At 43.0% G+C, this 13,121-nt stretch overlaps 1 protein-coding gene across 1 annotated transcript; it reads right to left on the bottom strand.

Annotated features, from left to right (window-relative positions):
- Positions 1 to 11,745: 11,745 nt before the first annotated feature.
- LOC146796989 (olfactory receptor 5V1-like) lies at positions 11,746 to 12,678 on the bottom strand. The gene has a single exon (XM_085630284.1). The coding sequence runs from the start codon at positions 12,676 to 12,678 to the stop codon at positions 11,746 to 11,748; it is 933 nt and encodes a 310-aa protein (XP_085486410.1).
- Between the last annotated feature and the right edge of the window lie 443 nt (positions 12,679 to 13,121).

The following is a 13,121-nucleotide window of genomic DNA, read 5'->3' as shown; positions in this document are numbered from 1 at the left end:
ATGCTGAAACTGGAATTCTTTTAGAAGCGATCGCTCAAAGATAATCCAACGAGGTATAGGCGTATCCCCAAAATCGAAGGCCAATGAGAAAGATTGTTTAATCAAAAAAGCAGAGTGGTATATTTTAAAATTAGGGAAACGCACACCCCCGTCTTCCTTGGGGCGAATAAGTTTGTTTAAGGCTATGCGGGAGCGTTTATTGTTCCATAAAAATTTAATACATAAAGAGTTTAATTGGGAGAAAAACGTGTTAGGGATTTTGACAGGGAGCATAGAAACCGTATAAAGAATATGAGGAGTGACCATCATCTTAATAGTATCTAGTCGACCCCACCATGACAAAAATAAGGGGGACCACACGAGGAGAAGGGATTTCAACTTATTCATTAGTGCGTTAAAGGTGAATTTAATAGTGTCCGCAATATTGGAGGCAAACCAAATGCCAAGGTATTTAATTTTGGAGGGACACCATGCAAAGGCTGTATCCGCAAACATGAATTGATAACAAATCGAATTTAAAGGAAGAACCTCTGTTTTGGTTAGATTGAGTTTGTACCCAGAAATGGAAGAGTAAAGATGGACTTCTTCTAAAAAGGGGGGAAGGGATTCACTGGGATTGGACATGTATACCAATATATCGTCCGCGTAGGCAGATATTTTAGTTTCAACAGAAGCAGAGGCAAAACCTTTAATATTGGGATTGGTTCGAATACGCTCAAGGAAGGGTTCCAAACACAGGATAAAAAGTAATGGGGCAAGAGGACAGCCTTGCCTGGTGCCTCTGGATAGGGGAAAAAATTGAGAGAATTGGTTATTAACAAAAATACTTGCCCTCGGACATGAGTATAACAATTTGATAAAGGAAATAAAATTAGGGCCAAAACCAAACCATTGTAAGGTGTGAAACATATACTGCCAATTTATACGATCAAATGCTTTTTCAGCGTCCAGAGACAAAGCAGCCAGAGGATTTTTATAATTTTTACCATGGGATAAGATATTCATGAACATTCTAGCATTATCGGAAGCCAGTCTACCTTTGACAAAACCCACCTGGTCCGTCTTGATCAGAAGGGGTATGATAGAATCAAGTCGGGATGCAATAATCTTAGCAAAGATCTTGCAGTCGTAATTGATAAGGGAGATTGGGCGAAAATTTTTACATAAAGAATGGTCCTTGTCAGGCTTAGGGATAATGACGATCAGGGCATCCATAAAGGAGCCTGATGCTTTCGCATCAGCAATGAAGGAATTAAACAGCTGCAATAATTTAGGGGCAAACAAAGATTTGAAAGTACAATAAAACTCCACCGGTAATCCGTCCGGGCCGGGGGCTTTTGATTTCTTTAAAGCTAGAAGGGCGGTAATAATCTCTTGAAGGGTAATATCCGCCTCTAAGGCAGAAAACTCAGCATTCAGAGATGGGGGAGCAGGAAGTCCAGAAAAAAACTTATCAAGATTATGAGAGGAGGGGAATGTATCATCTGAGTAAAGAGATCGGTAGTAGTCATGAAACACCGCTGCAATTTCTTCATCAGAGGACACCAGATTATTGGTGGATTCATCCAAGATAGGACCAATGGTCTTACGTTCAGAGCGAATTTTTAAATAATTCGCTAGCATTTTACCTGCTTTATTTTGCCCTCCGTGAAATTTAGACTTAATTCTAAGTAAAACATTGCAGGCGTCAACAGTGGCAATTTTGTTAAGGTTGGTTTTGGCTGTAATTAAACTCCTAAGTGAATCAGCATTTTTGGAGGAAAAATAGTCATGCTCTAATTTTTTCAACTGTTGTAATTGGTCTTTATACTTTTTCGCATTGGCCGTTTTCTTCCGGGACACAAAAGAAATAGTAAAAGCACGGAGCGCCGCTTTAAAAGCATCCCAGTTGTTAGAGGTGGAAGTGTCTGATGGGTTGTTAAAGGTGAAAAATTCATTAATAAAGGAGGTGACTTCTTTAATATAAGTTGTATCAGAAAGTAGGTGAGTGTTAAACTTCCAGCGATTATATTTGGTGGAGGTGAGTGAAAGGTCGAACATAGCATAGACAGGGGCATGATCTGAGATAAAAATAGAGCCAATTTCAGATTTTTGGATACAAGGAAGAAGGGATTTGCTAACCAAGATATAATCAATTCTGGATCGGGTTTGGTGTACATTAGAAAAGAACGTATATTCCAACAAATCAGGATTACAGGTTCTCCAGACATCATACATTGGACGAGAGGCAATGGCCGATTGAAAGGATTTATGGGTCTTATCCGGTTGAAATTTGTACTTAGATAAGCGATCCGAGAAAGGATCCAACCATTGATTAAAATCGCCTGCTACAATAATATTGGGACAGTCAGCTGTGGAGAGGAGAATTTTGGTATCATTCCAAAATTTGGGATCAGGTTTCACAGGGCCATAAATGTTTAGCAAGATTACCGTTTTATTGTGTACAACAACCTTGGCCATTACCCATCGACCTGCGTCATCATTTTGAGAGGAAACAATTTGCACAGATAAAGTTTTGTGAAACAATATGGCAACCCCCCCCTTCTTGTCAACAGCAGGGGAAAAAACAACTTGGCCTACCCATTGCCTTTTTAATTTCAGTGACTCGACGTCATTGCAGTGAGTTTCTTGAAGAAAGGAAATTTGGGAATTAAGCTTAGATAAATGAGAAATTACCTTTTGTCTTTTAACCGGGTTTCCAAGACCACGAACGTTCCACGTAACAAAATTACACATACGCGAGGGTCAGGGGAATGTGATACACATGGTGTGGAAATACTTCGGAGACACAACGACACTGGAAGACAAAATGCGCATAAGGGTTACACAGGGGAACAACAAAATATAAAACCACCTTAATAAGAAGAATCAACAAGCCTTTGACAATGTAATAAATAAGAAGAAGTCCAAAAGCACCATAATCATGAAGAAATGAAGGGAAAAGAGCAAAGAGGAAACATGGAAAAACTCGAAAGAAGAAGAGAGAGACGCACCGACCAGAGGAAGACTGAAATAAGAAAGAGCGCGAAGGAGCAGGGAAGGGAAAGAAGGTGAGCAGAGGAAAAAAGCATAGGAAAGCAAAGACGGAAAACAGGTCAAGGAAAAGAGTCCAGACCTGAAAAACATCGATAGAAAAGTAAAGTTGGAGCGTGATGAGACCGGAGAGAAGACAGCGGTATAATTCACATGGGTACAATTGGAAGCAGGACATAACGTAGGAAATCATATAGCGGGAGCGAGATATGAGAAGGGGAAGAAAGAATTTGAACAGGAATAAGCAGCAACAAAGAGGGAGAAACGTGATTAACAAACGTACAATAAGCAATAAGCACTAAAACATAAGGAAAGCTATGTATGAGAGGAATCTAAGGTAACCAGAAAAAAGCTGTTAATAGCTGTTAAGAGCACTACACTGAAGTAGCAAAAAAGAAGCGTTCAATGATTTGTGTCCATATTCCGAGAGGAGATGTTATTGAGAAACAGTTTCAGTTTTCCCGGGTCATCAAAGGATCTCGTCTGGCCGTCGTGGGTGATCTTGCAGATGGAGGGATGAAGTATACCATACTGGACGTTCAAGAGCCTCATTTGTGGACGCAATGCAAGAAATTCTTTGCGACGAGCATTGGTCGCATTGGAGACATCTTGTGAGATAAAAATATTGTGTCCAGACCACGATAGGTTACGTTTGAGTTTAGCTGCTTTAAGAACAGTCATGAGTTCTGTGAACTCCAAAAACAGCATAATAATACCACGAGGTTTGGTGGAATTCGGTTGAAGGCGACCTAAGCGGTGAGCTCTTTGTATATTCAAAGGTGTAGATGACTGAAGGCCCAAGAGGTCATGAAGGAATTTTCGAAGGAAAAGCAACATATCAGGACCCTCAATATTCTCTGGCAAGCCAAAAAGACGGAGGTTGTTCCTTCGATTACGATTCTCCAAGTCCTCAGTATGTAGCTTCAATTTATGAATCTCTTGTTCCAATAACGGAATTTTTGTGGTAACATCTTGAACGTCACTGACGCGTTGTTCTAACTCAGTCACCCTACCTTCCATGACAATCCATCGGTCCTCAATTTGTTGCAATTTTTCGTTTGTGGCGGCCATAAAGGGTTGAAGACCACGCACTTCCTCTAGTATGTTATCCAAAACTGGGCTTTGCGATGAAAGAATAGGCGAGGGCGGATCATTCTTCAGCCTTTTAGGCTTGGCGCCAGAAGAAGACGGTTTATTTGGAGGATGGGAGTCATTAGACATCTTGGCAATTTGACGAGATGCTTTTTTGGCGGGAAAAAGTACACGGAATTCTCTCATACGCTGTACGGTTTGACAAAGATATTCATAAAGCCACTACAGCATCACCTTAGAACAAAAAGAGAAAGATACACAAAGCTGCAATGCATCCAGCCTGTGGCTCTGAAGATACCGGAACATAGGGGTTAATCACGGCTCCTCTGAAGAAAAGACAGAGTTATGAGACCTTCTCCGGGGAGAGAAACGATATAGAACAAGCATGGCCAGGGGCTACTGGCGACTGTTGAAGATGGAGCAGACTCCCTCTCGAAGAGAAAGGAAGCAGTAAAGCATCAAAGCATGACTGGATCCAGGAAATACGTGCGCGGTGTTTCAGGAATAGAATGCCGGCGCCTCGATACAAAATGGCCGCCGTCGGGCATTACCTCAGGAACTCAAACCGCCACGTCTCCGAGGGATAGGAGTGGTAAAAACAGCCAACGAGGAGCAATTCAGAATCACGCCATGTTCCGCTGGTAAGTTCTTCTGGAGACAGTGCCCGTAGCTCGCTGGGAAGCCTTCCACACAGCTACATAGCACCGCGTCCGAGCGGAGCTAACGGAGATCCGCCATCTTCCCTCGGCGTCCAAGCCACGCCCCGTCGTGATTAATAATTCTAAATCCTTCATCATGCAAATAGGGGCCCGTCCTATCAGGCCATACACCTTTGCGGTTGGGACAACCACTGTGCCAAGGGTGAGTGTTTTCTCCTATTTAGGAGTCTTACTGGGTGATAAAATGAAATGGGGGCCTCAACTTACCAGTAAGAGGAGCGATCTTCACAGAGAAATCACAGCAATATTTAACTTTTCAGTCAGACTGGGAAAAAGACCTGTGGGAGCCTTATTACATCTATATAGCGCCAAGTGTCTTTCCTAGGTATTATACAGCAGCGAAATTTGGGGGTATACCAACATAAAGGAACTCCTAACTGTGGAAAATAAGTTCTTCTTCTCAATACATGATCAGCTGGGAAAGAAACATCAACTAACGTAACAGTGATACGCCCTGTCATATTATGGTTAAAAAATGTGGGCAGGTAAGGGGACATTGTTAAACAAGCTCATCCTAAATGATTGTCTGGCCCTTGACCATGGCACACGAATACCATGGTTGAAGTATATCGAAGTTACCTTAACAGGCGTGGGGAGACGTTATCTTTTTTCTAACCCAGACCCGATAGCCAAGAGAGATCTGAACCCCATAAAGGCAAGCCTCATGGAGCAGAGGGTTATGGCAAGGGAAGAGAGGGAGCTCCTAAAGCCTGGTGTTCACTGATTTATTATGTTAAAAACGATTAAATCGGCTGAGGCCTACGTATTGGGATTTGGAAACTCATATGATAGATTCCTGCTCACGAGGTTCCGGTTTGACCTTTTCCATCTCCTTCGTGCTCATCCCAGGGGTTGAACCAAAGGGCAAACTTTGTCATCCTGTGGCTGCGATGGTAAATCTTCACAGGATATGACCCATTTGATGATATTTAATTGTTTTTATGAAACTCCTAGGAAGTCTTTTATAATTTCAATCCTGAAAAGAGCTAATTTTATGCAAGTACACCCAGCTTTTATTCAGCTACAAATGCTGACAGGTAGCACTGTTTTTTATGTCCTCGAATTCTTAAAATCTGCCATCAGACTTAGATCTAGTTGCAATTAACTAGCCTGTTTCACTTAACTGTATTCCCCGCAAAGCCCCTGATGATCCATTTTTGATGCTACAGCACTTATGTAACATGAAGCCAGTGGTCTGTTTGGCACTGATATCTTAACTCACTGGCAGTGCCGGGTGTGGCCTGCTTATTTTAATTAGATTTACTGTTGTATTCTATTTATTTATTGTATGCTTTTACGGTTTTATTTGAAACCGAATAACGATTATTGAATGGACTGGACTGGGTGTTGTTGAGCCATGCCACAAAAACCTGATTTAGACAACAGGGTAGCAGCTGTGCTTCGCAGTGTTGTTTACTGCTCATGTCCAAGGGACTTGAATACTATTGTAATCCAAATGAATAACCAATACTCCATTGGCTCATTAGACTCTTGATTCTGCAAGGGCAGTTAGTAACCACTCCAGAAGGTGATCTTGGGTTTTTAATTCAGTTACAGCATCAGAAAGTAATCACAAGTAATACATTCAATGTGTGGTTAGAAGAGAAAATTGTTCAAGGATTTAGGGAGGCCATCTAAACATTATTGCTAGGTAGCTGAGGCTGAGCTCAGTGGAGAACTGCCTTCCGCACCGAAATGTATTTTTCTGGTAGAGTACTTCCGTTGCACTTGGACTTTTAGCAAAGATGCATGTTTTTTTCTGAAATACAAAAATGCGATGGCCCTTACACTCAGAAAGTTTTCTTTCTGAATGTGGGGGCCATTGATGATATTTCTGCCATTTTCCACCATGCCTTGGATGATTGGTCACACACACACACCTTTCAAAGCTATAGTTCTTGCATCCGTAGGTTGAGCAAGCCCCTGGCTAACAGGTTTCGACAGTGGAGCCAGCTGATGCTGAACTGTCATAAAGCAGGCAGGCACCCACCTTTGCTACTTTTTTTCAAAATTATAGCTGAAGGCCAGTCAGTGCATGGCACATCTTCCTAGAGATTACTCGACTTGAAGAGGGTTATGAGAACCATCAACTGGTCAGAGAGATGTATATGGAGTGGTGCAGGATAAATATCTTGAGAAAGGTCACCCTGTTGGTAGGTAACTGTGAGCAGAACAATAGGCAAAGGGCAATACTTGGTCTTTGGGTGTTGTAGTGGGACAGGCACAGGCCACACATCTGTAGCAGAGTTAGGCTGTTACTGGGCTGATAGGGGATAAGCCCGCTTAGGCAGCCAAACTGGTTGTTGCCTTTTCTTTCTTCCAGGTCACTGTCCAAGAGTAACCAGGTTTGGATCTTGATTTTCCCAAATCTCACAAATAGTCTCCTACAGATGTTCATGGGGGAGCTACATGCAGATTGCACGTTCACCAGGATGTAGACAATATCTATCATATGCTGCATTCACTTTGACTCACAGATGGGGCCATTCACACAGCACATGGACATCCACACCTGTACGCAAACATCATATACATGCCACCTGTCACAATCAATCCTCAAAGTACACTCAGGGGAAACTGAAGGGTCCCTTTTATGGAGGACTGCACAGAGCTTCTGAGAGGGGTTTGAAGCTTTCTTCCAAGACACAAAATAAAGTGTGTGTGCTCCTGTAGATGTAATCAACCAACACAAACTTTGGACCTCATTTATGAAGAGTGTTGCATCGCTGCGGTAAAACAGCGATGCAACACTTTCAGCTCGTCCTCCTTGCGACACCATGGATGTGCCGTATTTCCTGTATGGCATTCCATGTCGCAAGGAGTGTCAGATATGTCGGGAATCCTAACATATCTGTCGGCGCAAAAATGGCGCATTGCTGGAGTGTGTCTGGAAACAGACACAACTCCAGCAATGTGCCATTTCACATGGGGCAAGCACCATGTGAAAAGGCCTGTGTACCCCCTTACACCTGCTTCAAGCAGGTGGAAGGATTTGACGCAGTGAGGCCGTAGAAGCATTGCATTGAAATCTCATGGATTTCACTGCAACACTTCTACGAGACTTTTCTGCACCTGGACGCCCCCCCGCATACATTATACCGTCGCAGGTATAATGTAGCGCAGGCCTTTAGAACGTGACACACATTCCTAGATGTGCCACTTTGTAAAAATTGCACAGTGTGGGGCAATTTTTACGCTGCCACAGCATCACAAAGAGTGACACAACTACAGTGTAAGGGTATAATTAATAGGTCCCTGTGAGCTTTCACATATCCCTTTGACAGTACTGACCCTCTCCTCAAGGTGAGGATCACTTTGAGTGCAAACTCTGTCTAGCAGAGTGCTCTGCTGGCAGAGCAGTAAAACCATGACAACGGGTTAGAAATGGGATTCCTGGTTGGCTGAGGTATGTACCCAGGCCAGAACCACCACCCTAGTCAGGGTAAACTAAGCACACACTAAAAATAACCTGTGCTCACCCTTTGGAAGCTTGGCAGAGAGCAGTCAGGCTTATCTAAAGAAGCAATGTGTAAAGTATTTGTGCAACATACACACAGTAACAGAATGAATACACCACAAAAAGACTCCACACAGGTTTGTAATTATAGATTATTATGTTATCAACAAAACACAGAAATGATAAAAATACAAATACTACTTTTCAGGTTATTACTTTTTTTAATTTGTATGTAAAACAGTGTTCAACAAATTCTTCGTACTTCAATGAATATAGGTGGTGAAGCTGGACTGGTGAGACGCAACAAAATCCAATCTGGGGTCCTTCAGCAAGGTTGCCGCCCAGTATCTCAATCAAATAATACATCACAGTCACTAGGGAGAGGTCTGGGGGGGTCACGCAGCCCAAAACAGCTGACATGTCTAGAGCCGCCCACAAGTGAGCCCAGGCCAGCTATATGTCTCCCACAGGCCCCACTTATTCACTGTTTCCTTGCAGGGAAGGGTCACTGAAGTCAGCAAGCCATGGACAGTGCAGATGCAGGTGCTGGGCAGTGGGGATAGCGGAAGGCCTCAGCAGTAGGACCCGCATCGTTGTGTCTTCCCAGACGGGGAGTCACCGGTGTAGAACACACCTTGCTAATCCTGGTGGCAGAGAAGTGCTGAATATCCTCACAGACCCTTGCCTCGGGTAAGCACCTGGTCTCCCTGACAGTGTGGACAGGCGCACTGGGAGACGCTGCTGCGGCATCAGAAAAGGCAGTATCGGCCCACACAGTCCTGGAAGGTTCAGTGTGAGCCTCAAGTGAAGAGATGATCCTGAATAAAGCAAAGGCGCTTGGTCTTACGCCAAGAGAAGTACGTGTTGTTTAACAAAACAAGCTTCTGATCTATCACGCTCCACTTCTTGTCACAGTTCAAAATATGAAGAGCTGATCCTGAGCAAAACAAAAACTCTCGATCTGTATCTAACTAAAACGCTTGTCATTTAATAACACAAGACTGGCGATCAGGCATGCTCTGCTCTTTGTCAAATTTCTGCAACCGGACTCGTGGATTGCAGAGTCCGACTGCAGTGGTAGGACAATGAAGTCCTTAATGGACCTGAGACTTTGTGAACTGGGAGAAAGCTAGCAAGCCCTTGGAGATCACTTGGAGGGAAGGCAGAGTCCAACCCTCCTTCCAGCAGAGTCAGGGAGCAGCAGGGCAACAACTAGAAAAGCAGTCCAATTGAGTCCTTTAAGCAGCATCGCAGTCCTTCTGACGAAGGTTCAGTTCAAGATTCAGAAGAGTCGGATTTTAGGGAGACAGAGATTCAGTACTTATACCCAAAAGTTCCTTTGATGTAGGGGGTGACTGCGAAGGAGCTCTCTAAAGTGCACAAGGATCCCTTTCAGCCCGGTCCTGTCTCCCAGGCTAACACCAGGGGTAAATCAGTGCTTTGTGTGTGGACAGGATACTACCTATTGAAGTGTACATGCTAGCCCCTCCCATTCCTCCTTTCCCAGGAAGACCCATCAGAATGCAGATGAATGCAGATGAGCACTCAGAATGCAGATGTGCCTCACTTTTCTGTTTTCTGGCTGGAATGCACAAAGTGAAGCTGTCACCCAACACAGGCGTGCATTGGAGACAGGCTGTTAAGCACAAAGAGCAGTAAGTACGGAGAAATGTCCACTTCCTAAAAGTCTTTTACTTACACAGCTCCCTGCCCTTAGGGTTACTTTGGGTCGACCTTAGGGTTAACCTATGTGTAATAAAAGAGGAGCTTAATTAAGGCTTGGCAAGTAGTTTTAAATGGCAAGTCGAAGTGGCGATAAACTGCACACACAGGTGCTGCAGTGGGAGCCATTAGACAGGTTTGAAAGGCTACTTGTGTGGGTGGCACAATTAGTGATGCAGGTCCACTAGTAGCATTTGAAGTGCATGCCCTGGGTATGTGGTATACCACTTTACAAGGGACTTACCAGTACATCAAATATGTCAACCATATATACACCAATGTCGTCATGTTTAGGGGGGAAGCACGTGCACTTTCGCAGTGGTTAGAAGTGGGAAAGGGGTCAGAGTCCTAAGGCCAGCAACAAGAATCAGCAAAAAGGGTTGGCAAACGGCAAAATGTTGGGTGAAAGACAGCACCTCAGTAAATGCAAAGAAATAGGCACAAAACAGGCACGTAATGCAATCACAGACAGGGGAGCACAACAGCCAAAGCAGTGAAAAATGTTTGTCTACCCCTCATGTTGCGATGCATATGCACCAGCCAACCAGATGCAACCAGTGTCCCTTGGATAAGCCATGATGGGGTCAAACAGATGAAATTACTGCAGGGCAGTGGACATCTGTGGACTGTGTTTTGTGTGACCATAACTGAGCTTCTTTTTATGTCTTTTTTATTCAATGTTTTACTACTATAGTCATGCAGGGTTGTCAAAATGTTTTATAATTATATAGCCAAGAATATAAGCAAGGCTTTTCATGGAAATGTCATTATTGGAGAAAACAATTAATGCAGATATTTTTTATTTAGTCCCAACAGGTTTGGACAAATCCCAGTATTCAACATCTCCTCAAACATTTGTTTAGAGGTTATCTCGAGCCCACTTCAAACCCTAATTAAGACTGAGTTACACAAATATTTATTTCTCAGTTTCAGAAAGCTAAGCTACGCCCCTTTGAGAGTTTATGGGGAAATGATGATAATGCTTGGCATATATTGTGGTCCCTCCACATATGATGTTGCAATATGGCACATGTGTGAGTGTATGTGTACGTGGTCCTGGTAAGTGCAGCACCCAACATAATGGATTCATTGCAATAAATTACCATTCTCACTTTATAACAGTAATGGACCATTTCCCCATCACTTCATGGAAAACACCCATTCATACAATCCATCATATAAAAACATACTCGTGAAACCCATTTAAACACTGGTTTACAAAAATAGACCACAAAGCACACACTGTTCCATTTTCCACCCCACACAACAATCTAGAAGATTGCACAACCTATACACTTACACAGACAGAGAATGTGGATCTGTTAATGCTTAATTTTTCAGCAATGGTTGAATTGAAAGAGTTACCGCTTACACTTTACATAAAAATGAGTTGAATATTGAAACATCCTCCTGAGTGGAGATGTCTCTCAGACCATGCAGACAAATGAATTCAGACATGGCCTTGCAGAAGAGGCAACAACTGATGAAATCTTCTCAAGCTGAGATAGACAGCATGATACCATTTTGAAAAGTGTAAATAATCTCGTACTTTGGATTCATTCACATAGTGTAGCCTATTAAAAAGAGTGATTTGAAATGTAAAAGGATCACATTTGATTTTGTCGCATAGATAGATATTCAAAAAGACATCCATAATAAGTAAAGTGTTAGTCTCTGAAACTATGCATAAGTGCACAAGTAAAAAAGAGATGCTACTTTCTATTAAAAAAGAGATCTTCCAACTGTTTTTCTTAAAGCCCCTTTCACCTGCTTGTTTCTCAGGCTGTAGATGAAGGGATTCAGCATTGGGGTGACAACAGTGTACATAACTGTCACAACCTTGTCTTTTTCGAGCGAGTAGGTGGATGTAGGGCGGATGTAGGTAAAAAGAATTGTTCCATAGTACAGAGAAACAGTGATGAGGTGGGAGGAGCAGGTGGAGAAGGCCTTATGCCTCCCCTCTCTAGAGTTCATCCTCAAGATGGCAGCAATTATGTTCACATAGGAAATAACTACGGAAAGAATGCAGGCCGTAGCAATGGCAGATGCTTCAACTAAGAGCAAGAGCTCGTTGGTGGTGGTGTCAGAGCAGGAGAGCTTTAGCAGCGGTGGAATGTCGCAGAAGAACTGCTGGATTTTGTTCAAGCTGCAGAAGGAGAGCAATGATATTGTCACACTGTGCAGCAGGGAGTTCATGAGACCAGTCATCCAGCAGCTGGCCACCAAGAGAGCACACATGCTCTTGTTCATGACCATGAAGTAGCGCAAGGGGTTGCAGATGGCGACATACCGGTCATAAGCCATCACTCCAAGCAGGATGCTCTCCAACCCAGCAAATAAAACAAAGAAGAACAACTGGGACATGCAATTGACAAACGAGATGGTCTTTTGATCTGAAAGGATGTTAATCAAAAGCTTTGGGACGATGACTGTCATAAGGCAGAGGTCAACCAGTGATAGGTTTCTGATGAAGAAGTACATGGGTGTGTGAAGCTGAGAGTCAAAAGTAATGAGTGTGATGATGGTACCATTCCCCAGCACCCCAACTAGGTACATCACCAGGAATAGGACAAATAGTGTGGTCTGCAGTTCTGGAACGTTGGATAGGCCCAAGAGGATAAATTCTGTCACTATGGTCAAGTTGTGGGCATCCATTTCTATTTCAAGCCTCGCGTGCCTGTAGGAGGAATAGAAGTTATAGTATCAAGACTCCACTGGCATTACAATGAGTAAACAATTACTTCTCCATTTCTTTGAACATTTCTCCAGTATCTCAGTAAGTATGTGAATTGGTATTTCCTGAGTTGTCAGACATCTACTAATAAAGAATGAGAATAATAACAATGCAGTGGGGAAGGATAGGTGTAAAACTTTGCTTAGTTTATTTACTTCAATAGGACTCAAAAAAACAGTCCAACAGAAGGTTACCCAATATCCTTCTTATAAATAAGAAACAGTTTATGTGACCATAAATAGGAAAAGTGCTGATGAGGAGAACCTGCTCCTCCGAAATGCACCCCATTAGCAATCTTGGTATGGCAGGAACATGGGCCTGAGAATAAGTAGCTTTGACGAACCTTCCTGTTAGAATGAAGACT

This window comes from Triturus cristatus, chromosome 10 (genome assembly GCF_964204655.1).
Source record: "Triturus cristatus chromosome 10, aTriCri1.1, whole genome shotgun sequence".
In the NCBI taxonomy this organism is placed as follows: Eukaryota; Metazoa; Chordata; class Amphibia; order Caudata; family Salamandridae; genus Triturus; species Triturus cristatus.
The sequence above is the reverse complement of the archived record's forward strand: the minus strand, read 5'-3'. Positions and strand labels throughout refer to the sequence as shown.